The 24,404-nt window shown below is 41.8% G+C and overlaps 2 protein-coding genes across 2 annotated transcripts in view; one reads left to right on the top strand and one right to left on the bottom strand.

The window, feature by feature from the left end:
- Positions 1-887: 887 nt before the first annotated feature.
- LOC134806623 (fatty acid synthase-like) overlaps positions 888-24,404 on the bottom strand; it is a 56,572-nt gene continuing 33,055 nt past the window's right edge. Inside the window, exons 10-19 of the mRNA XM_063779950.1 lie at positions 24,189-24,286; positions 23,410-23,601; positions 22,508-22,912; positions 8,024-8,233; positions 6,462-7,204; positions 5,846-5,988; positions 4,019-4,139; positions 3,213-3,412; positions 2,225-2,626; positions 888-1,138 (exon numbers count right to left, since the gene is read on the bottom strand). Coding sequence (XP_063636020.1) covers positions 951-1,138; positions 2,225-2,626; positions 3,213-3,412; positions 4,019-4,139; positions 5,846-5,988; positions 6,462-7,204; positions 8,024-8,233; positions 22,508-22,912; positions 23,410-23,601; positions 24,189-24,286 — 2,702 coding nt within the window. The 3' untranslated portion in view covers positions 888-950. The remainder of the gene's footprint in view (positions 1,139-2,224; positions 2,627-3,212; positions 3,413-4,018; positions 4,140-5,845; positions 5,989-6,461; positions 7,205-8,023; positions 8,234-22,507; positions 22,913-23,409; positions 23,602-24,188; positions 24,287-24,404) is intronic.
- Positions 12,309-16,437, top strand: LOC134806706 (uncharacterized). Its single transcript, XM_063780031.1, has one exon. It carries the CDS (start codon positions 12,309-12,311, stop codon positions 13,329-13,331), a length of 1,023 nt encoding a protein of 340 aa, XP_063636101.1. The 3' UTR covers positions 13,332-16,437.

The raw sequence follows: 24,404 nt of genomic DNA, 5'->3' as shown, positions 1-24,404 counted from the left end.
GAAAGAATATAGCATAGTTTTTATTCCAAAAATCATCCCTTAAGGGTGTGAAAAGGGAGGTGGAAGTTTATATGGGGAATCAATAACCGGGGAATAACATGTTAGGATAGTTTTTATCCCAAAAAATACCCCATAAAAGTGAAGAGGGACGTGGAAATTTGAATGGAAAATCATTAACCGCAGAACTAATTTAGATGAAATCTACGTATTACCAAACTAAACAATTATTAACCTCAGATGTCACCGACGCTAAACTTAAATTTGATAGGGCTGATGGGTCTATGTATATTTGTTATTTATGTAGGTATGTATGTGTGCATGGCTGCGCCCACCTTAACACTCACTGCCAGCGATTTAATCCATGTTATCGGCTAAGTTCGAACGGTGTAGCTCGCGCTAGGAGTCTCCTAGTCGCTGGCAGTGAATGTGTTAACTGTTACGTTTTTAGGGTTCCGTACCCAAAGGGTAAAACGGGACCCTATTACTAAGACTTCGCTGTCCGTCCGTCCGTCCGTCCGTCCGTCTGTCACCAGGCTGTATCTCACGAACCGTGATAGCTAGACAGTTGAAATTTTCACAGATGATGTATTTCTGTTGCCGCTATAACAACAAATACTAAAAACAGAATAAAATAAAGATTTAAATGGGGCTCCCATACAACAAACGTGATTTTTGACCAAAGTTAAGCAACGTCGGGAGTGGTCAGTACTTGGATGGGTGACCGTTTTTTTTTTGCTTTTTTTTTCGTTTTTTTTTTTTTGCATTATGGTACGGAACCCTTCGTGCGCGAGTCCGACTCGCACTTGCCCGGTTTTTTTTTTTGCTCAGATGACCGTTATTTATTTCTACTCTAACTTCAACGTTTATAGTAGGCGCGCCGCCCCCCATACTTCAAAGTTTGGCAAAACCTAATTTCTCTAAATTGTCATCTAATCTAACCTAACCTATCTTCAACGCGTTGCCGCGCCACCCGCCATGCTTCGCAGTTTGCTAAACGTAAGATCCCGCACTTCTTGTACACTCAGCACGACATCGTAGCTCCGTTCCAATGTCTGCTTTATTTCAGCACCCATGAGAGAGTCGATTCCTAGCTCGACCAGTGTCGCCGTTTCTGATACCTTTTTAACGTCTCTGATACCTGAAAATAGTATGTATGTAAATCATCATGAGTAAAAACCTTCGAGCAACACGGAAGGGAGGCGGCATTCGCACTATTTCCCCTCTGCCGAGGTACAAGATTAGCGCGTCAATCTAATCTAGCGCGGGTAATAAAACTAGTTGCACTTGGATTTTTCACTAGACCGAGTCCAGACGCGCGCGTGAACACTGCTGCACAAAAATGCCTGTTTGCTCGGTTTTTTGTTATAAAAAGAGGTCGGGGACATCAAATTTACAAAAAGAAAGTGTTACATTTCACATGTAATATTTTTTTTTACATATCATACGTTTGATTACATTCAAACACAATTATTATATTTTAGTCTCATGTAATTGTTGGATTTATCGATTTTGCTCGCTCAGTACAAATTGCGGATCGGTCGAGCGATAAATCCGACTTCTCATCTCTCAGAATACAATAACATACTTCAACGAAAATGTGTTAGTGTGCGTGTTATGACACTTGTCACTCGTCCGTACACAAAAAGAGATCGAGGTTTGCAAGATTTGTCTTTGACGTGTGTCATTTTCTATGTATTTGTGTCGTCATTACAGATTGGATTTTGTATGTAAGTGTGTGAGAAGTGCGACTGTGTGCACCTTTCCCCCCGCGAAAAATGGCAGAAAGATTTGTACGGTGAGATATCGCTTGGGCCCCTCCCTTCCGATGTGTCGGAAGCCGGTGTTGCTCGAAGGTAAAAACCATTTTACTAAATTAAGGACGCTAAGCATGAAGAATTTCGTACATTGATCCGCCTGTTCCTCTGTTATCGCATACGGGTGGAAATATTCACAAGAGTGATATTTTTGCGCGAGACATTTTGGGACATTATAATAATATATGGGCGGTCTGACCGCTCACCGAGGTACCGACATTTGTTTAGTCCGGTTAAATCTCCTCTTTCTGTGTGCTGTTAAAGTGAAGTAACTTTTACAGTAAATAGATATTGGTACGAGCAAAATCCGTAGAAGAAAGTGATGGAAAGATTCACCTTGGTCGAAAAACGTTAATAACAAAATAAAATTATGAAAGTTGTAATTCAGTATAAAAAGTGTTGTTACATACCTAAAACGTTCGCAACAGCCTGCGCAAGATCCAGCGCCGGTTTCTCCTGCGACCTCTGTTCCTCTGCCAGCACCATCGACGCCACCACCGCGTGCGGCTGCCCCAGCAGCGCATCCAGCGTCTGCAGACACGACGCGACACGCTGCGGCGAGGTACCGCCAACAACAGCATCTTCAGCCATCGCTGCTACTAGCCCTACATCTCCTACAGCGCCCCATTGAACTGCTAATCCAGGCAATTTGTCGGCTCTTCGCTGTTCACATGTACGCTCCATGGCGCTGTTTGCGAGACCGTAGTTGGTTTGGCCCACGTTGCCTCGACCGCATGATACGGAGGAGAAAACTACGAAATGCTCCAGTTCTGGTGCTAACTCGCGCGACGCGATGTCCAATGCGCGTGTCCCTGTGTTAAGATATCATTTTTTTTGTTTATTCACCGGATTGCTTATTGTTTAAAAAAATAGTTCGGCCAAACCAATTTTGTCAGTAACAGTAGAATAGAGTCTGTTCGGAAAGAGAAGAGTATGGAATGTATTGGCCCCATATACATTCCACGACTCTTCTCTTTCCTAACAGACTCTATAAAATTTAAAACTTTCTCGCTTTTTGGGGGTTGATACACTAAAATGATCATCTCTGCCTATGTTCCACCTGTCATGTCAGAATCAACATTCTGGAATTATCCAAAATTCTAAATTTTTTTCTACATGTAGGTAGGCCTCAAGGGCCCTTTCACAAACCAATAAAACATTTACTATACCGTGGCATCATGTAGTGACATGAAAAATACAGACATAAATTCATTTATAAATACTACAGCCAGTAACCAACTTTAAGACCCCCCAATACATGCGATGTTTGGCGCGGAAGTGATTCTACATCACCCGAATACATTTTAGGACCTTCTCAAGTATATAAAGTAAATATTCCCCATTCAACAACAAAGTGATCTCACAAAACACACACAATTTTATTATCACGGTACGTACCGTCAATCTTTGGTTTAGCGACAGCTTGGAAGGCTTCCGGGGTCTGATTCTCGAAAAACGCATCTCTCAACACAGCAGCAAGGTTGAAAATGCCACCAACAGGCGCCAGCGCCGCCGCCTCCTCCAGCAGCGCGCGCGCCCCCACCGCCGTCGTGGCGTCCTTTGATGAGACTAATATGCGGACACCCGAAGAAGACCATCTGTGAACATACAAGATCAGATATCAAACGGTTTACCCAAGGAACAACTGTTCATTGAAAACGCTTAATAATAATATTGTCTTCGGTTACCGCGATAGTTACTCCTGAAATAAAACTATTGAAACTACATCCCGACGTTACGCACTGTGTGCGGGTGGTTTACGCGTATATTTATCTTTACTTGAAAATAGTTGTAATGTAGAACTAGCCTTATGAACCAATTTTACATGTATAACTGGCCTTAAAATTTATAGATTATGATGGTTCATTATTTTGTAAGTAGGTAGTTTTTGCACATTGTAGTTTTTCCTCAGTCACCCGTTGACCACGAACGCTGTAAAGGGTTCGAAACGTCGGGATGTAGTATGAATTCAATATACGCGATATAATCCGTTTCAATAGTTTTCTTTAACGCTTAATAATGTTAGGATTTTTTTTGATTTCAAAATCCACATCATATCGAAACAGTCATTTTTACTTTAAACGACAAATGATTGCCATCTTGACTGACAAACATTGCATTAGGAACAACTCATAGCAAGTCTTGACCTCGCTTCCGTAAGCGTAGGTACCTATTATTCAAAATAGTTTAGTTGTACAGCTTACCTGCGGATACTTAAAGCCTGATAACCGGTGCGTACGCCGCTGCGCGAATTGAAAACCAGTGTGCGTGCACCACGGCGGACCAGCCACTCGCCCAGCTCCAAACCGAAGCCGCCGAGACCACCTGCAGAACATAATATGATGATAATGGGTGATTCTTAAATTGTGTCCAAAAAATTTCTTTTTTCATAAACGTTTTTATTTTTCACATATTATTACATATATCAAAACTACATACAAAAAGCAATTTTTTGATTCATATGGTCAAGCTTAATACCCTCAGGAAAGGTAAATAAAATGAGTACATAAACACGGTTGTGAGAAAGTGTCCCTCAGTCGTGACATTTCGGCGTATTGGTGGCCAACTCGGCTATTTTGATTTATATAGTTATTTTAACATAGCCTAAGTCACTGCTATGACTATGACAAACCGACTGACACCTCAGACGTTGAAATCCGTCAAACTATAAAGGCTGTAGACACATCATACATACATACTAGCGAAAAATATTTTTTTTGCTTTGGCAGTCGGGCAATAATAGCAAAAGATCTGTAGCTAATAAAAATGCATTTCTGAAAAGTGCATGTGCCTCTAAATTAATCAAACGAATTAAGAATGACACGACCACAGTGTTCATATGTCACGAACGTGGACTCAAAAGTCCGTGGAGGTGACAGATTTTTGAGGCCACGGTCGTGATAATTTGGAACATGTTCGATATTACATAAACATTTCCTTTGATTTTGCAAATGTTAAATAATTAGCTTAATCTGCAATGTATGAGGTATATATCTTATGTTACAAACAATAACGTGAAACCGCAACTTACTTTTAAAACACTAACACGGCGGTGACGCGTTATGGTTGACCGTTTTTTCAAATGAACACAAATAAATAATTTTCGACAAAACTTCTCCCTTCAGCCATTTGTAAACCTGACAACAACACAGTGTTACTGTTCTAAAAAAAACTTTAATAAGGCTGCCAGTAGTAAAGATAATTTTCTACCAAGTACCGCATGTTTATATTACCACGCGCGGTGGTGACGCGAAAACTAATCACAAAATGTATGTTGTTTAAAATTATATAAAATCGTTATAAATCCATACAATTTTTAAACAGTGTTGTAGAACAAGGATTAGTGTGTTATATTGGATATAAATTATTGCAAAATCACTTCATATTTTTTCATTAAAAAATCAAATATCACAAAATCTGGGGAAGTCACACTACACGGTCCGTGACATTTCGCACTTGTAATTTTTTTTATATGTTTCTAATACTCTTAGGACAATACATTTAGGTTGACCTAAAACTAGAGGTAAATTGCTAAGTATATTGATATAGAGTTAACTTATTTTCACAAAAATACATGCTATTCTTACGTGTTACACAAAAATGCATAAGAATAAGAATTACCTATGATCTGAAGATGCGACATTAACATTTGGACGACCTTTTACAAAAAAACCGCCTTAATGCTACTAGTCTGTTTTAAGCCAGTGCAAGCACTTTTCTGTGACAAAAAAATATAAAATATGACGTTTACAGGGCTCTACCATTTCGTCGCTCCAAATTCGATGCAGAGTTAGCTTAGAGAGACGGCCACGAACCGCAATATTCTTGCTATAACCAATAGGTATATGGCGAATTTGATTCCTGTGCCACTTCGGACAAAGTTCCCTCGATTTCTAAAGGAACCCATCTGGATGATGGCATCAGATCCTGACTTATTGACAAAGGGAACAAACATCAAATGAAATCCCGATAAATGAGAACCTTAATGAAAACTATAAATTCCTGTATCAGCAGTAGGTATTTGCACTGACCGACGAGAACGTAGCTCTTTCCAGGATGCATGTAGGTCCGCGGCAAGGCGGGCATCATCAGGCGCACCGGCTGTCCAATATTCGCTTCTTCATCACGCACGCGAATCAGCACTTTACCGATGTGCTTGCCTGTAGCCATGTACCTGAGCGACAAAACGTACCCGTTAGATACAGGTCAACAATAGGGGGTGACATAGGAAATATAATATACACGGTGTAGCTTTCAGTATGGTTCAACGAAGGATAATGTACCTTAACGTCCTGGCCACAAAACACAGTCGGAGAAGAGCTACTGATTTGACCTCTATGTTCAGTGAAAATTAACGGTATAAGAAAAATATTCGATTTTGCGTTCTCCGTGAACTTTGTCGAATATGCTCATAATAAAATCCCAGAATCCACCAGAACCAGAATCTATTACACATTAAACTTGATTTGACTGTAATTTGTTTTCATGGGTATGTATGATTATACCGAAACCATTCGGCATTCATTTTCATAGAACATAGACAGGGGTCCAATATATTATGGTAGCTCTTAAAGTCCTTTGTCAAAGTATTAATTTCATCCATACTGAACGCGACATCCAGTATACTAGTAGCTTTAAAGATCTTACCGGAAAGCCTGCTCGATTTGGTTTTCTCCATAAACAGTGACGGGAAGCGGACGCACAACGCCAGCTGCGATTCCCTCGGCCACGCATCGCACCACTTCCGCTTTCTCAGGGTCATCAGCTGGCATAGTGAACAACGCATCTAGCAAGATGCCTTGTACCGAAGTGTTTTTAAGCAGTAAGCTTAGGCCAAGGGGTGAGTTGGCGATCAGATCGACTTTTCCAATTTCAAGGAAGCGTCCTCGCTCTCCAAGACAGCGGAGAGAGGCTTGAAGCTGGTCGCCAGCCAGCGAGTTGAGTACAAGATCAACACCGCGGCCGTGCGTTTGGCGCATCACTAGTTGTTCAAAAGAGCAGTCACGTGAGTTACCGATATTACCGTTTAGGAGTTGCGGAAAGCGTTCACGTAGAAAGACGCGCTTTGCTGGAGAGCCCACGGTTGTAAAGACAGTGCATCCAGCGTTAAGTGCTACAGTGATAGCCGCTTGCCCTACACCGCCTGCACCGGCGTGTATTAACACTGCTTCACCCCTTCGCATGTATCCACGCACGACCAGCGCATAATACGCCGTCGCGTAAGCTATAGGCACGGTCGCCGCTTCTTCCAAGGACCAGTGTTTCGGCACTTCCCACATGAAGCTTGTGTCGGCCATTACTGACGTCGCCAGACCGCGAGTAACTATGCCCGTCACGCGCTTGCCAGTGGAAGAGAGGCCACTGAACTCCAAACCAAGGACAGAGCTTTCCTGAAAATTTAATTAAGTTGGGACAGTCATATCGACACACAGGCACCGTTTTTATTCATAAATAATTTTAGGAGCTTAGTGACTGAGTGATTGTGGCGCTCCATACGTTCGCGAAAATATATATACTATCTTAAGTATATGATAATTATTGTTATATGTAGGTACTTAAGTTAATATACGATTTATAAGTAATTTTGCTTGTTGTGACTCAGGATTAGCCACCACGACAGTACATAATCCAGTGTTAAACGTTGAACAAAGAGGCTCACCTCGTACACATTCCATAAAAATGTAATAAACGTCCTCTACGACTTCACAGTCAGCACATTTAGGGTTATCAGCTTTCCCCATCAAGAGCTTAAATTTATTAGAAGCAACGTGTCCAGAGCGGAGCCTCATCGCTATCAGAAGGACTTGTCGTGTACGTACACAGACACTGTATCATGAAGTGGTTAGTAAGAAAGTGTGGTCACGTATATCCATAGATTTAATTTTACAACTGAAATAAGCGGCCACCCATGCTAAACTACGGGAGCGCCCTTGTATGGTGACGGCAAGTTTTCTTATACTTATTCTCCATGTTGCAGTTTTAGGTGATATGCACATTTATACAGAGGTGTGATTGAGAACTGTAAACGTGTCTCACTGAACCCCCCTTCTTATTTTTAGCCCTAGAATGACGCGAAGCATTGAGACTTTTTTGTGCCTTATGTTACGTGCATTAAAATCACCTGTCCCTTCACAATACAAAATAATATTTTTTTTACGAAATTGTCACTTGTCGCAATTTTCAAAAAAATTGAAAATAAATAAAAGTACCATTTTAGCCACCGTCCCGATGGTCGCCATGGCCGACAGCTTGCCAGTAGCGTTCATAACATCTCTGAAGTTGAGTGACGCGTAGTAAACAGTGCACAAGTCTGTGTGCGGACCCCGCGGCGTATACGCTGCGTGCCGCAGGTCGCTTTCAATCCAGCGGAGCGAGGAGAGATCGCCTCGGGTTATCGCGTCTACGTATGCATGCTCCACCTGAAATACATTTATTGAAGAAATCAGAAGTAATCATCAGGCAACTGAGGCTCATACCTTACAGGCTGTCATATATACTTACTATTACATCAATGGTTGTACTGTACCTAAGAATCATAAATAACCGATTTGCAAGACCGAAGTGATCTAATAAGAGCTTAGACAACAATGTTTTGTAAGTTTATTGACCGAAGCGAAGCGAAGGTCTACGTTTTGACTCGGGCATTTTGCTTTCGTATGTCCGGATGTTCTCCTCTACAGGTCGCAATTCTTAACCGATTCTCGTGAAATTTTGTGACCGAATTTTATGACTAAATAAAATTTTTTTGTCAATCCGGTTTTTGGAAATTTTTAAAAATGGCGGAGTCGTGATACCTGGCGCCTAAACAAATAGTCGTATCGATATCATAAGACTTTTTTCTTTTTGAAACATGTTTACAGAGTTAATAGCAAAAAATGCAGAAAAAAATTATCGCTGGTTTAGGCGGTATTTAGATATTTAATTTTAACTAATTTTAATTTGAGAAGGAGTAGCTAAATTTCGTCAACCCATCTAAGAACTATTTGGCTCAGTTTGTAAACGTTCGCTTTTTCTGTTTGCACAGAGGGTCTGGGTTTGGTCTGGGTTCGATCCCCAGTAATTGTATGCTGGGATATTATAACTTTTTGTATTTTGTTACACATAAATTTCGTATTGTTTTTCTTTAATTTACTATACACCGTGTTTTTATTGAATTCCGTTAACTTCGGGGTATAGTTAAGTACGTTTATAAGAACTAAATGGCATAGTTAATTTTCAAAAAAAAAAATTTTGTTTGTTTTTTTTTTTGTTTTTTTTTTTGTTTAAAAAGTAATTAAATGTAGCATATAGCGTTGTTGTAACACGGGCATTACATTTAACTCAACCAAACAATTGAAATCTGTGACATATCAATGTCATTTCGTACATCAATCGACCGAGATTGTACTTAAGTTTAGTAGCAAATGTATGAACTCATTCTAAACACTAATCAATATGTAAGCCGGCCCTAAGGCAAGTGTACACGCTTGTAGAGGCCTTATAGTAAAAAAATAAATTATGGATTATCTCCGAAATGGACTTAATTAGATCATCGGTGTCTTTGAGAAAGTTACTTGATTTAAGCTCAGGAATGCACCCTTGAAATTAACGGAAATCAAAAAAAAACACGGTGTATTTAAAGCTCTTAGCACCATGTTATTTCAAGCTCTGCTCGCGAGGTCTACAGCTCACAGAGCCACTAGTTTTAGATTGACAAAATCTCAGTTTTAATAGGAACTTTGATAACGAAAAATTCAAAAAGCCAGACTATATTTTATTTTATTTTATTTTATTTTATTGATAAAAATGTTTACATGACATTACAGTTAAACCAATGCGTCACGAAACTTAGACTAAAAACAATAACAATAAGTACTTATAAAAGCAACAATTATTTTAACAACAACAATAATAGCACATTACATTTGACAAATTATATTGGAACAGTTGAGCACCTAGAGTCTGGCTACTGAAATTTTACCCAAATGTTTGGCGGGAAATTCAAAAAATCTTGGGCTGGTCACACTTTGTGTAGTAGGAATTATAGTTTTGATACTAGAAAATATTGTTGATTTTCTGTGTACACGTAAGGTACTAAGGATATAAGTAAGTTAAATATACGTTGACGTGCACTCAAAGTCAGCTCACATCATTTCTACCACTATGTAAAATACAGTCAACGATAAACACATACGTAATAACACTTTCTCACCATATACCATTGTAACAAGGCGAAAAATTAAATGTAGTGTAAATAAGACCTAGCTCGATAATACCGTAATATGAATCCATTAGCAAAAAAAAAATACATAAGTAAGTACTATGCCAAATATGCTAAATGCTCAGTATCAAAATATTTATAGAGCACCAAGCTTCTAATTTGTTTACATTTGTTTAGGAGTTGTAAACATTGCAGTTTTTCGTTATACAACGCTACACGTCGACTTCGCACATTGTCGTAATTATTTACGAGCTTAAATAATAGTTTGCGAACCTCACTCAGTATAGACATTATTAATTAGGGCGAGCGAAGCGAGCCCTATCACTATTCGACGAACTATGCATTCTTGTGGTACACTTTACGGAAAAACTACTGCACTGTTAGGTTTGAAATTTGACATAGTAATGTAAATTCATGTCTAGATGTGTTATCAAACATAAAAATATAATTTTATAACACTTTAAACTCTCGCGTTTTGTACACATATTTAATTACACAAACGGGTCTACCGCGATATAATTTCATTGTTTTTACCTTTAATTCCGACGTTTCAGCTGAGTTGCACCAGCTGTGGTCACGGAAAGACTGACGTCCCAACAAATGTCAACGGAGATATTAATAAAACACCACTAAACTACCCGAAATTAGTTTATAAAAATGTTCGGGGTAGACAAAGAAATTGCAGCTACCCGTTAAAGTTTAATGTTTATTGTCCACGGCACGACACGCAACACTCACAGTATCCGTACACTGGTCCGAAGATATATCCGCTGGTTTCAACATTTGAATCACTGGTCCCCAAGTAGACGATAATTTGTACCCGTCCTCACGATTGAAATTTTTAGGGTGTTTTTTAATTTCAATCGCCTCTCTCACGATCCGCGGATAATAGTGTCGCTCGTTGGAGAGGACTTTGGGTTTATGTAGCTCAATCCAGTGATTCGTTCCTGTTGTCAGCAAGTGCTCAGCTATTGCGGATTTGTTTACATGGCGATTTTTAACAGCTGCTACGCAGCAACTCAGCTGAAACGTCGGAATTAAAGGTAAAAACAATGAAATTATATCGCGGTAGACCCGTTTGTGTAATTAAATATAATTTTATAAACCTAAAAAAATAAAATAAAGTAATAACACTTTGTATTACTACTAGCGCCATCTGTTGGCAAAATAATGAATTATCTACTTCTCTAACAGATGGCGTTACTATAGCTGGTCAAGCAGATCTTGTCAGTAGAAAAAGGCGGCAAATTTGAAAAATGTAAGCGCGAAGGGATATCGTCCCATAGAAAATTTGAATTTCGCGCCTTTTTTTACTGACAAGATTTGCTTGACCAGCTATAGTAAAAAAATAAATAAATATTGGACATACAAATTGACTAAGCCCCAAAGTAATCTCAAGGAGGCTTGTGTTGTGGGTACTCAGACAACGATACCTATGTGGTGTTTTCAATTTCAATAATGTCGATGGCGCTTACGCCATTAACAACGATGAATACAAAAGTGGGTTAAAATTTTGGATTCAGACCCACCTCGCTTCGCTTGGTTTGACTCCCAATTTAGCAATTAAGTTTCTGTGAATACCTACTAGAACAATCAATCTTGCTGTATACCTATTCACTGCGGAGGTCAATTTTGGTTTTGTGACGCTGATGAACTGATCAATCATGTTGTGTTAGCAAACTTAAATCAGGGTATTTTCAGTTCGAGAAACAGTTTTGGCGCCTTTAATTTATTACGTAAGACGATTTTGGGGTGGAGGGGGGTCGAACATATCTTATTTTTTCTTACATGGGGGAGGGAGGGGGTTTTCATAGTTCTTACGTAAGATCACAAAGATGCGACTTTTTATTTAATTTATATGAAATTATGACGTTTAAAATACATAATAATAATACTTCCACACTATGCTATCAAACACGGTGCAGAGTTAGCTTAAACGAGCTCAAGTACCTTTGTACAGGTACATATATCACATTAAAAAAAAAAATTTTTTTTAAATAAGCTCTTATACAAACCAAACGTGTAGGTACTCAATTTTTCCTTTAGATTCTTATGTAATATATGGTAATATAGGGGAATGGGAGAAGGAGGGGGTCAGCCTATTCTTATTATTCAGTCAGTGATACTCACTGGAAATTGAACTTTATTCAAAGGGCGTGCAGTTCGAAATTACAATGGCAAGCTGTGGAGGATGTTTCACTACAATAACCGACGGGAGATGTTTGAAATGCCGCAACTGCCAAAAACTGTACGACCTTATTTGTGCGAATGTCTCGGAAGACTTATTTAACGGCATGGGACCGGACCAGAAATACTCTTGGAAGTGTGTGGAGTGCAGAAGTGCGGAGCCCAAGACGGACAACTCAAACACGCCCGTACGCGTTGGTAATACGACACACGGACACGCTAATGTCAATATGTGCAGGGGTGCGCGGACTCAGGTCGTCATGAGCCCCGTGGAGGACGAGGGCAACAGTTCCGTCATGGAGGTGTCGTACACTGACGGCAACTTTCACAACACCACCCCGCGCGACAACGGGATGGACTCGACCCGCGTCACCGACACGCAGCTACTGATCACCGAGCTCCGGCTCTTCCGCGAGGAGTTACGCGCGATGAGCCAGCAGATACACGCTCTTCGCGCGACCCTGACGAGCCTGACAGCTAGGATCGATGGCTGCGATGGGCGCATCGACGAGCTTTGTGCCCGTGTTGAGTCGCTGGAGAGCAGGCCGCGGTCGAATGATAGCGGCGCCAACACATCTCTCGCCGAAACTGTATCGCAGCTTAGGTTAGAGCTCAACGACCGCGAGCAGGCGTTGTTACTAAATGACATCGAAATATCAAGTGTGCCAGAGAGTCAGGGCGAAAATGCGATGCATTTGGTGACAACCCTGGGCCAAAAGTTAGGGGTTGAACTCACCGAGCACGACATCGTCGACGCTACGCGTGTGGGGCACGCGCCTCAGCTTGAGGAGGGTGTCCACGGGCCGGCAGCGCGACCGCGGCCCCTCGTCGTGCGCCTGGCGCGCCGCGCCGTCAGGGACCGCCTGCTCCAGGCTGCGCGGGTGCGCCGCGGTGTCACCACGGAAGGCACTGGCATCCCTGGGCGAACGTGCAGATTTTATGTCAACGAGCGGTTGACGCCCCACAACCGACGACTCCTATACAAGGCGCGGGAGCTGAAGCAGCAGTTCTCCTGGCGGTATGTCTGGACCCGCGACGGTAAAATCTTCGTACGGCAACAGGCTGGGACGAGTTCGCCCCGATACCGCATACGCACTGAAGTAGACCTGGAGCGTGTTTTTGGTCGATGATAGGTTTGTTCGTAACTTTGGCTTCGTAACATATTTGTCTAACGTCACTCACGTCTGTCTGTCATTGCCACTGTGGCCGCTGGTATTTTTTCACTTGTTCAAAAAACGTGCACTACGTGGATACAACACATACACACCTTACACTGGCTATTTTAACATGAACTCATTTTTGCACTTTGTTTACTACATATTTATAATTATACTTGTACTTTATATTATATTTACACGACACTTTACTCATTTTATACAACCGCACGCTGAGATTCACTTTTACACAAATAACCTCAAATCCACATCGCTTACGGTCCCCGCGCTTGGTTGCAATACTTGTACTGCAAAACCGGTTCTGTCTAGCTAGCTGCCCGCTTATCTTTAAGCGCTATAAAAGTGTCTAGAAATCAACTACGAATCGGTTTGTACAACGCAGGCTCACTAGGTACAAACCATGATAATTTTATAGCAACCTGCACTCGATTAGACATGGACGTGTTAGCTGTTAATGAGACGTGGCTGAGAGGGGGGGATGAATGCCGGGCTCCTGTGCTCTCGGGGTGCAGGCTTCGCCACACTCCGCGACCACAGGGTTCGCGCTCACGTGGTGGGGGGGTCGGGTTCTACGTTAAACGTAATTTCACTGCCCGCAATTTGCCACACCCTGTAGACCCCAAACACAAAACGGTGGAACAAATGTGGTTATATATAACAGTTCAAGGCAAAAAAATCGTAATCGGTACAGCGTATCGCCCACCTTGGCAAGATGTTGACCTATTCTTAGACGCCATTTCTGACACGATTAGCTCAATTAGTTATGACCACTTAATACTTATGGGTGACTTTAATATTAACTTATTTAATACCAATGACATCAAAACATCAAAGTTAAACAATTTTTTATCTAGTTTTAATTTAGCACAAATAATAACAGAGCCAACACACTTCACTAATACCAGCCAGACATTAATTGACGTGGTTAGCACCGATTTAAATGCCAAAAAAATTAATACTGAGCTTGTAGGGTCGCTCTTTGGGCATTGCATTATTATGTGCGAATTCGCATTTAAACGGGACAAACCTAAGCCGTACACTATACTGCACAGGCCCATTAATAACATTAATCTCTCACTTATTGATACCGATTTGCGTAGTGTGAGGTGGGATCTGATGTCTGTATTGCCGAATGTTAATGAAAAGGTAGAAGCATTAAGCAGGCAAATAGTTTATGTATTTGACTTGCATGCATCCATGAAAATATCTACAATAAAGGGCCCGTCATATCCTTGGATCACTGATACAGTAAAACTAATGATGCGTATGCGTGACCAGGCTGCCGCAGAGTATCATAAAACCGGTTCTGAGAATAAAAGACTGTATTATAAGGACCTAAAGTCAATTGTAAATGTAGCTATATATAATGAAAAGTCGGCTTTTTTTAAATACAATATAAATAACAAAATTAAGGAGCCGAAATCCCTTTGGAAAAATCTAAAAACTACTATTCTGCCTCAAAATAATATAGATTTGCCAGCTACTCTCAGCGACCCTAATATTATAAATAATCATTTTTTAGACTTACCTATTGTATCACAAGTATCAATTTCTCAGCTGACTTACTTCGAGTTCCACAGGTACGACAAGTCTATGTTTCATATTGAGCCAGTTAGCCCCGATAAATTGCTAAAAATTGTTTCAAAACTCAAATCGAATGCGGAAGGGCATGATCTAATTAATTTAAAAATGCTTATTATGACATTTCCATATACTATAGATTTAATAACTGATGTGGTAAATACTTCCATTCTAACCTCTACTTTTCCCGACATCTGGAAAACCGCCATTGTGCGCCCACTGCCTAAAATCTCTAACCCTTCCGAATTAAAGGACCTGAGGCCCATCAGCATATTACCGTGTATGTCTAAGATTCTAGAAAAGATTGTATGCACACAATTAAATGACTACATTGAGAGCAACGGTATCTTGCCCGATGTACAATCAGGTTTCAGGAAGGGACGCAGTACAGTGACAGCCCTGCTTGATGTCACAGATAACATACTCTGCGCACAGGATAGAGGCATGTGTACACTGCTTGTACTGCTTGATTTCTCTAGGGCATTTGACTGTATCCATATAGACCTATTACTGTCAAAGCTAAGCTATTATGGTTTCGATACCAGTGCACTGCGCTGGTTTCACAGTTATCTCACTGAGCGGCACCAGTATGTAAAACTGTGCTCAAATGATGGAATAACTAAAATCTCAGCAAACAAGGCCCTCTCACAAGGCGTACCTCAGGGATCGATACTCGGCCCAATCCTGTTTATTTTATATACAGCAGACATCAGAACTCGCATTACACACTGCAAATATCATATTTATGCAGATGATATTCAGATATATATTGCTTGTAAACCATCAGAAATTGATAGTGCTATAGAAAAACTAAATATGGACCTTGCAAATATAGCGTCTTGGGCATTCGACAATAATTTAATGCTAAACCCATCTAAAACAAAATACCTTATCTTTGGCACCAAAACCCAGTTAAACAATATCAGACCCACTAGGGATGTAATGTTATCCGGTGAACCAATAGAAAGAGTATATGAGGCTCGAAATCTAGGCTTAATCATGGACAGCCAACTAAGATTTGGGAAGCATGTTGCTCAAACTGTTAGTAACTGTTTCTATAGACTTAAACTACTCTATAATATACGACCATTTATTAATGAAACCTTGCGCATTCAATTAATTGAAACACTTGTTCTGTCCAAACTAAACTACATGGATTTGGTGTATGGCCCACGTCTCCTATCAAAAACAAAACGACTCATACAGAGGGTGCAAAATGCTTGTGCTCGGTACTGCTTCAATATCCCGCCACGAGCCCATGTTACTCCATATTTAAATAAACACAATATTCTTAAAATGCTGCACCGACGCAAGCTTCATCTGGCAGGTCTCCTTTTTGGCGTAGTAAAATACAAATCCCCATCATATCTCTTCGAGAAGTTGTCATGGATGTCCACTCGCAGGTCACTTGGGGCTCGTAATTGCAGTGTACAATTGATGACACCTCGTCATGCGTCGGCGGCTTTCCGTGGGAGCTTTAGGTATGCGGCTAAGCTGAAACATTACGGCGTACGTGGAAATGCTCTTAGCCTCCTCACTGACGGTCTGCGCGGTCGATCGCAGGTAGTCGTGGGAGATGGAGGGTTATCCAGGTCGGACCCGCTGACTACAACTATGGGTGTGGCCCAGGGATCGTCGATCTCAAACATACTGTTTTCCCTGATAATTAATGATCTCCCCGAAGCAATAACGGCGGCCGAGATCTTAATGTACGCTGATGATGTGGCGGGTATTGTAACGGCACCAGACGAGAATAGCCTGCAGACCCGGCTTAATGACGCAGCAGACCAGTTATCACGGTGGTTTCGTCTGAACGGCCTCGCGCTTAATTTGACCAAAACGCATTTTATTCACTTCCACGTTGGAGGCCGCACACCGAGGTCCCTTAAGGTTCAGTCTGGTGGCGTATGCATGCAGCAGGTAGATATCATCACGTTTGTGGGCTTCGAAATCGACCGAAAACTATCGTGGGCCCCGCACATTGATAAACTTTGCGGGAAACTCGGTGGTGCTTGTTTCGCGCTTCGCCGCCTGGCTCGAGTCGTGCCGCGGCACGTAGTGCGAACCTGCTATTTCGCAACCATTCACTCACAGTTGCAGTATGGCACAGAGATGTGGGGGCGCGCAGCGGACTGGCAACGCGCTTTCCGACTCCAAAAAAGAGCTGTGCGCGCGGTGATGCAGGTGTCTCAGGATACTTCAGTGAGGCCCTTCTTCAAAGAACTGGGCATACTGACTATGCCGTCAATACTAATACAACAGATTGCTATTTATGCCCACATTAATCTACACACTTATAAAAAACGCGCAGACTCAGCCCGTCCGCTCCGATACCCAAACAGGATTCTGCCGGTTAAGCGACGACTTGCGAGATCTGGGAAGATAACACACATCATGTGTCCAACTGTCTATAACAAGCTGCCAGTATCTATAACCTCAGCTCCTTCTGTAGGTTGTTTTAAAAGAAGACTTAAAAGTTGGCTTCTCGAGCACACATTTTATAGTTTTGAAGAGTTTTTAAATGTTAAATTATAAATTAACGAATAGTTAATCAAATTTATTTTTAATACCTTTATTTAAATTTAATAAATTGTAAATTATTTTATGTACACAATTGACATGTAATATTATTAATATTATAAATAAAATGAATATGAATATGAATATGAATATGTCGCAACCAAGTGCTGGAACATTATTCCCCCCCCCTCTCAGGAACCTAAAAAGTGTAACAAGTTTCAAAACCAAACTCAAAATACTTATACTTCAACACCAGCAGTCACAGGAGGCATTACGGCATGATACGAGTTGCTTTTAATATAATTTTATTTTTTTATTTTTTTTGTTGTTTAGCCGAAAATGTTACATGTTTTACAAACAAATAGTCAACTCAATAATAATGTATACCTGCTTTTTCTGTCCTTTCCTCACGATCACACAATGCGTCTGTACTTGATCTGTACTCTGTATGTATATAGTGCTTGTTGTAATTTATTTCTTCGCTTCGTCCCACATTACAATTGCGCGTGTGGTTATCTTTTTTGTCTTTATGTAGCTATCTTATGTTATTTAATTTAATTCCCTTAGTGTACAGTATAAACTTTCAATTGTGTAAACTTGGCATGATCTCCATGGTCAACTGAGGAACTTTCACATTGACAAAATAAACTTCACCTCTTTAGTTATGTTGTATCAAAGTTGTATTTGAATTTATCACTTTTGCTGTATATATGTTGTCACCGGATATATGTAGTTATAAAAGTTATTTTCATATGAATGAAAGGTAAAAAATATATATATATATTTTTATCGCGTTGTACGGCATGGCCATTTTTGTTATTGTCTTGTCAATGTCAAATGTCATTTTCAGCTACTGCCATAGACAGTAGTCAAGATGGCGCCGGTCGCTGCTGCAAAGGCTGCGTTCAGCTTATGATAGGGCCGTGTCGTACGGCTGCGTTCGTGGCCCACAAATGGTCTCGCCGGAAGATCAGCGCTGGCTCTCGGGTCAGTATTATGCTGAGGCGAGCCCATTTCGTGGTAAACTTTAACGCTTTCCAACTTTATTAATATTTGTAGTTTTTAGTTATACTCTTGTATGTAATCTTAGTTTTAAGTTTATCACGAATAAAATGCTTGATTCTGATTCTGATTCTGATTCTGATTATTTCTTACATAGTGGAGGGAGGGGGTCAAAAACTGGCAAAAATTGTCTTACGTAATTAATGAATGGCGCCTTTAGTGTTACTATTGCTTGGAACTTCTAAAATTATAAATAAAGATAAGCATATTAATACAAACTTCAGTGACTTAGGGCCGACACACGACTGCAACTTGTATGGGAACTACACGCCGACTGCACGCCAATTGCAACGACGGCGTGCAGTTCAACAAAATGACCCAGAACCCTGGCAGTTCCTAGTGGAACTCAGGTTTGGTGCAACTAAGGCACATTATGTTTTGGTCATCCGACTCATCTTGATGAGCACTTAGGAGAGTTAGTTCCCAAGATAGAGGTAGAGGTCATGCTGAACCCTGGCAGTACCTAGTGGAGCTCGGGTTTGGTGCAACATAGACACACGCTGTTGGTCATCCGACTCGTTTTGATGAGCAATTGGGAGAGCAGTACCCAGGATAAAGCGGATGCTGAACCCTGGCAGTACATAGTGGAACTCAGGTGGTGTGTAGCATAGGCGCACGCTGTTTTGGTAATCTGACTCGTCTTGATGAGCATTTGGGAAAGCAGTAACCAAAATAGAGCGGATCTGAACCCTGGCAGGGTACTGCCATTGTTCCATTAGGTATAATGGAACTCAGGTTTGATGCAAAATAGACACACATTGTTTTGGACATCCGACTCGTCACGGTGAGCACTTGGGAGAGCAGTACCCAAGATAGAGCTGATGCTGAACCCTGGCAGTACGTAGTGGAACTCAGGTTTGTTGCAACATAGGCTCACGCTGTTTTGGTCATCCGACTCGTCTTGATGAGCACTTAGGTGTAGTACCCAAGATAAAGCTGATGCTGAACCCTGGCAGTACCTAGTGGAACTCAGGTTTGGTGCAACATAGGCACACGCTGTTTTGGTCATCTGACACGTCTTAACGAGCACTTAGAAGAGCAGGACCCAAGATAGAGCTAATGCTGAACCTTGGCTGTAATGCTGAACTGTGTGTGTGTGTTTATGTGTGGAGCAGTGTGATTACCGCCAGTAGGTGTCCAGACGGGATAGATTTTCCCTGAATTGTGTGGTGTGGACGCAAAAATAAATTCAAGGACATTGGCTCGCTGACCCAACATTATGTAGGAAAGCCAGTTGGCATCCTTACAAAAAGTACTGGGCGACCGTGTAGGATCTAATAAGCGCTTATGAAATTGTATATTACGTGTGGATGATATTGGCAATTTGATTTTGTCGTCTGGAGACGTTTTTAATGGACAAAGTAAAAGCTGTAACAAACAGGCGTACTTGACAGCAACCGGGGTCCGGTTAGTATTTGTCTTTCTTGCTATCACTTATAATTGCGTTCTTAAAGGCCGTAACACACTATCGCACCGTACCGCGACCTTGGTGCGGTGCGATAGTGTGTTACGGCCTTAACTGACTTATTACATACCCACCCACTCGATCGAACATGAAATAAACCTCGGATTGGATCAAAGTCGCGGTCCGGTACATAGGTTTAGGTAGAAAAACTCCGCGAGCCCTTACAAAGCTCTGCTTTTTGCTAGTGTTATTTAAAATAAACCCCTTATAAACCGCAAACAATTTGAATGAATGACAAATTGACAACTGGCTTTTAGCTTTTTTTTAAAATCATAGATAATTGGTGATACATCAACGAAATATCTGTCAACAAATTTTCGCTAGCCAGACTCTAGCATCCATCGCCTCACAGAATCTCAAGCATTCTCTATACACTGCCGTCCATCGCCAAGCAAATAGGTCGCACTCAGGTGACGATGCCAGGAGCGCATTGAGTAGTGAGAGGGCGCGGGGCAGCGGCGAGTTCCTGCGCGATACGGTGCGCGCCGGCGGCACGGCCAATAGGTCGCGTTGTCGTGGTCTGAGGGCCATCCTCGGGACGTCCGGAACAAACAGACGCACGAGACCAGAGACAACTTCGGGACAGTCCGACTCACCACGCAAGGCTCGGCATGCCGTGACTAAAAGTTGGTGATTCCGTCTGACCTCCAAGGAGTTGTACCCGAGGGAGCCGAGAAGATACTTTGTCGGGTACAGGTACGGATAGAATCCGAATATTTTTTTATAAAGGAACCTTAGAAACGCTTTCTGAACTTTCTCAAGCAGCAAAGCATACGTCGATTCGTAGGGGTTCCATATGATCGACGAAGTCTCTAGCTTACTCCTTACTAGACCATTGTAAACCATTTTTATGGCCACCGGGTCATGAAAATCACGGAGGTTTCGGATTACGAAACCCAGCCTTTGAAAGGAACTCTTGGCAAGAGAAAAAATATGTTCGTGAAACGTCAGCCGTGCGTCGAACACTACGCCCAGATCCTTGACGGCAAAGACACAATTTATCGGCTCCGAACCTAGTGTATAATGCTCATGTATAGCGGAACGAGATCGGCTAAATGTACACACAGAACACTTACAGATACCAGCAGCTGTACCTGCAGATACACGTACAGACTGGGTTAAAATGAAGTTTATTCTGCATACTCCACCGAAACACCAAGTCGATGTCCTCTTGTAACGTCTCACAATCAGCTCTATCCTGTATACTAGCTTTAAATCATCAGCATACAAGAGACATTGAGCCGCCCGAAGAACCGATTTGAGATCGTTAATCATGATACCGAAAAACAAGGGCCCCAAGATGGAGCCTTGACTGACGCCAGACCGGGTATGGTAAGGAGTCGAGACAAAACAACCATGTCGGACGAATTGCTGCCGATCGCGCAGATAGTTGGCAAAAAAGGTTAGTAACTTGGGAGAGAAACCAATTTCATCAAGTTTCCTAAGCATATGCAGCTCCTAAGCAGATATGACATATGGATGCTCAACATACATATACAAAGGACATATCTGTCGCACATTGACAATAAAACGGTTTTCACACAATGGCGTGTTCGTAAAATAAACTTGGTGTATATGTCGCAGTCGGATCGTATAATCCGCCGTATTACATTACGGCTAGCCGTTTTCAAAAACAGGGGCGTTTTGAAATGCGGCGGTTTAACGATTAGCCGGATTGAATGCGGCTGAATGAGAATCCGCCGTAATGTATTCGGCGCCATACGTTCTTCAACACGGCTAGCCGTAATGTAATACAGCGAGTCATTAGCCGCCGCTTTGACAGTTTTTAGTTCCCATTTTTAACACCCGTGGCGCTGCCTGACAAACGCTGGGGTGTCCATCAAATCTGGAGTTCGTCGGAATGTTTCTTTTCAAAAAACATCTCTTTCGCAACTTAACTAGACGGAGCCCCGCTTCGCGGGGCTCCTATTTCTGAGCGGTTTGCCCTTCGGGCATCTGAAGCTACCTAACGAACCTAACCTACCTACCTATTGATTTAGTGAGACGTCCGTGAAAACATTACACTTTGGGGAAAAAAGCGTAGGTAGGTAAGTAGGTTTGGTTCGTTAGGTAGCTTCAGATGCCCGAAGGGCAAACCGCCCAGAAATAGGAGCCCCGCTTGCGGGGCTCCGTCTATTTAAGTTGCGAAGGAAATGTTTTGGAAAATAAACACATGTAGTGCGGTGGGACCATGGTAAAAATAAATTAAATTGCAAACATTGTCAAACTCCGGTTACGTAGGCGACCGAAAGAACTGGTCACTCTACAATCTAAAATAGTAGTACGATGCGGCTAAACGTTGGCCGCCTTATTGAAGAACGTATCGCAATGACAATCCGGCTAATCGTCGAACCGCCGCATTTCAAAACGCCCCTGTTTTTGATAACGGCTAGCCGTAATGTAATACGGCGGATTATACGATCTGACTACGACATATACATGAACAGGGTATATAAAATTAATTACGTATGTCAATAATTGAGGTATTTAAAAGAAATGTCACCTGCTTGCGAGCGCCAGCAACATCATCCAGCGGCAGATGGCGGAATGTTCCCCAAACGCCGTCCTTCAGCACGTTGAAGGTCAAATCCTTCTCCACCTGCGCCTTATACGCTTGCGCGTCAGGGTTGAACACATGCTGCGCTCCAGGTATGTAGTAGAAGCGTATCCTGTCCCCTCCAGGCTCACGTCTCAAGCATGTCCCCAAGCCAAGTACTCCGGAGCCGTGTTCTCGAGACCACACATACACACGTAGGTGTTCGGTTTGGATGCGCTTCATGGCGTCCTTTAGTTGGTCCACCCATTGGAAGTGGTCGTCTCGTGCTTCGAGTATGATTCTCGTGGAGGGTACAGGCGAGGTGCGCCGGAGGAGGACGTACTCGCGTGAACCGGCGCGGGCACGTGATACCTGTGTCAATATAATAGTATGTATATGCAGTGGCGTAGCTAGCATGGGTGGCACCCGGTGCGGAAATTGTGGGTGTCACCCCAAAATTCAATCAAAGTTGTAAAATATATTTAAAAAGAGTAATTGTAATTTATGTTAAATAGCTAAGGATTTACTCCATCGCTTTCATTTTACGAATTTTTATAGGTGGCACTACTGATGTTCAAGGTCGGGTGTCACCCCTAAATGGGTGACACCCGGGGCGGACCGCGGAACGCGAACGCGGACGGAAATAATGTTCTAATCCGAAAGGTTCCTTCATATGATTTCGTAGTCTAAATTGTAAAAAAATGGCCGCCTTTTTTAATTTCTTTTTTTTTTGGGTAAAATCATGTTAAAAATCCGAAAAACGTTTATTTTACCAGAGTCTGATTTAATTGATGGTGGGGTCTACCGGATACCTAGAATTTACCCACCTATAAAACAGGGCAAGTTAAATAGGGGCTTGTAAAACATACCAGCGACAAACCATTGTCCGCCAACGAACTGTCACAGTTGTTAATCAATTCCACTTGTTCCTCGAGCAGTAAGAATGCAACGCTTGCCGCGGCCAACGCGCTCAACACCTCTGGTTGTGACAACACGTCGGCACCCATCACGAGGTGGCATTCCTTCTCCAGACCACCGCCAGACACTTCCCTGTCGGATACCTGGAATTATAGAATGTCGATACTATTTTCGCTGATCCATTAAAATAAATAATAACTTTTAACAAAGAACCGATTTCACAAAACAATTTAAAGCAACACCATTTTATGGTCATTAGTAGTTGCTTTAACGAAGATGATTTCTAGGGGCAAATACTTATACGAGTTAGGATAAACAGTACTGGAAATGTTCCCTCGATTTCTCCAGGATCCCATCATGAAATCCTGCCTTGATGAATATAGGACGAACAAACTATGACAAAACCTTTCAAATAAAAACAATAGTACTTCTTCAAATCGATGCAACCAGTCTTTGAATAATTAGAGAAAAACATTTATAATGTCATTTAAAAAGAGATCCCGACGCAAATAATAAGTCCGCCAAAAGAAATAGAAATATTTTTATTCGTAACACACAAACGATACCTACTCATGACAACATATATCAGGTTAATCAGGTAAGAAACAATCAGGAAAAATAAAGTGCCACGAAATAGCCTCATCGCGGCATGTTGCTGGCGACTTTCAGCGCTGATCTTCCGATGAGACCATCAGTGAGAACAATCACGATAGTAAGAGGAAAAGCTCACCCTCACTCCGAGTGGATCCATAGCAGCACTGTAGCGTGATGCGTCCGCGCCGGCCGCTAAAGTGGCGCTCACTCGGACCGCTGGCTCTCCTTCAAAATCTGCAAACACGAACAGTCTACATACAATCTCCCCAATCCGGCACTCCGACACAAAAGAGGAAATTCGGTTTATTGGAAGTTAGAGCAAATCTACATAATAAGAATCATTTTGATGTAT

The sequence above is a fragment of the Cydia splendana genome, chromosome 3 (genome assembly GCF_910591565.1).
Source record: "Cydia splendana chromosome 3, ilCydSple1.2, whole genome shotgun sequence".
Classification (NCBI taxonomy): Eukaryota; Metazoa; Arthropoda; class Insecta; order Lepidoptera; family Tortricidae; genus Cydia; species Cydia splendana.
The sequence above is the reverse complement of the archived record's forward strand: the minus strand, read 5'-3'. Positions and strand labels throughout refer to the sequence as shown.

Coding starts and splice junctions, on each gene's coding strand:
- LOC134806706 (XM_063780031.1), top strand. CDS start 12,309: ATGGGACCGGACCAGAAATACTCTTGGAAGTGTGTGGAGTGCAGAAGT.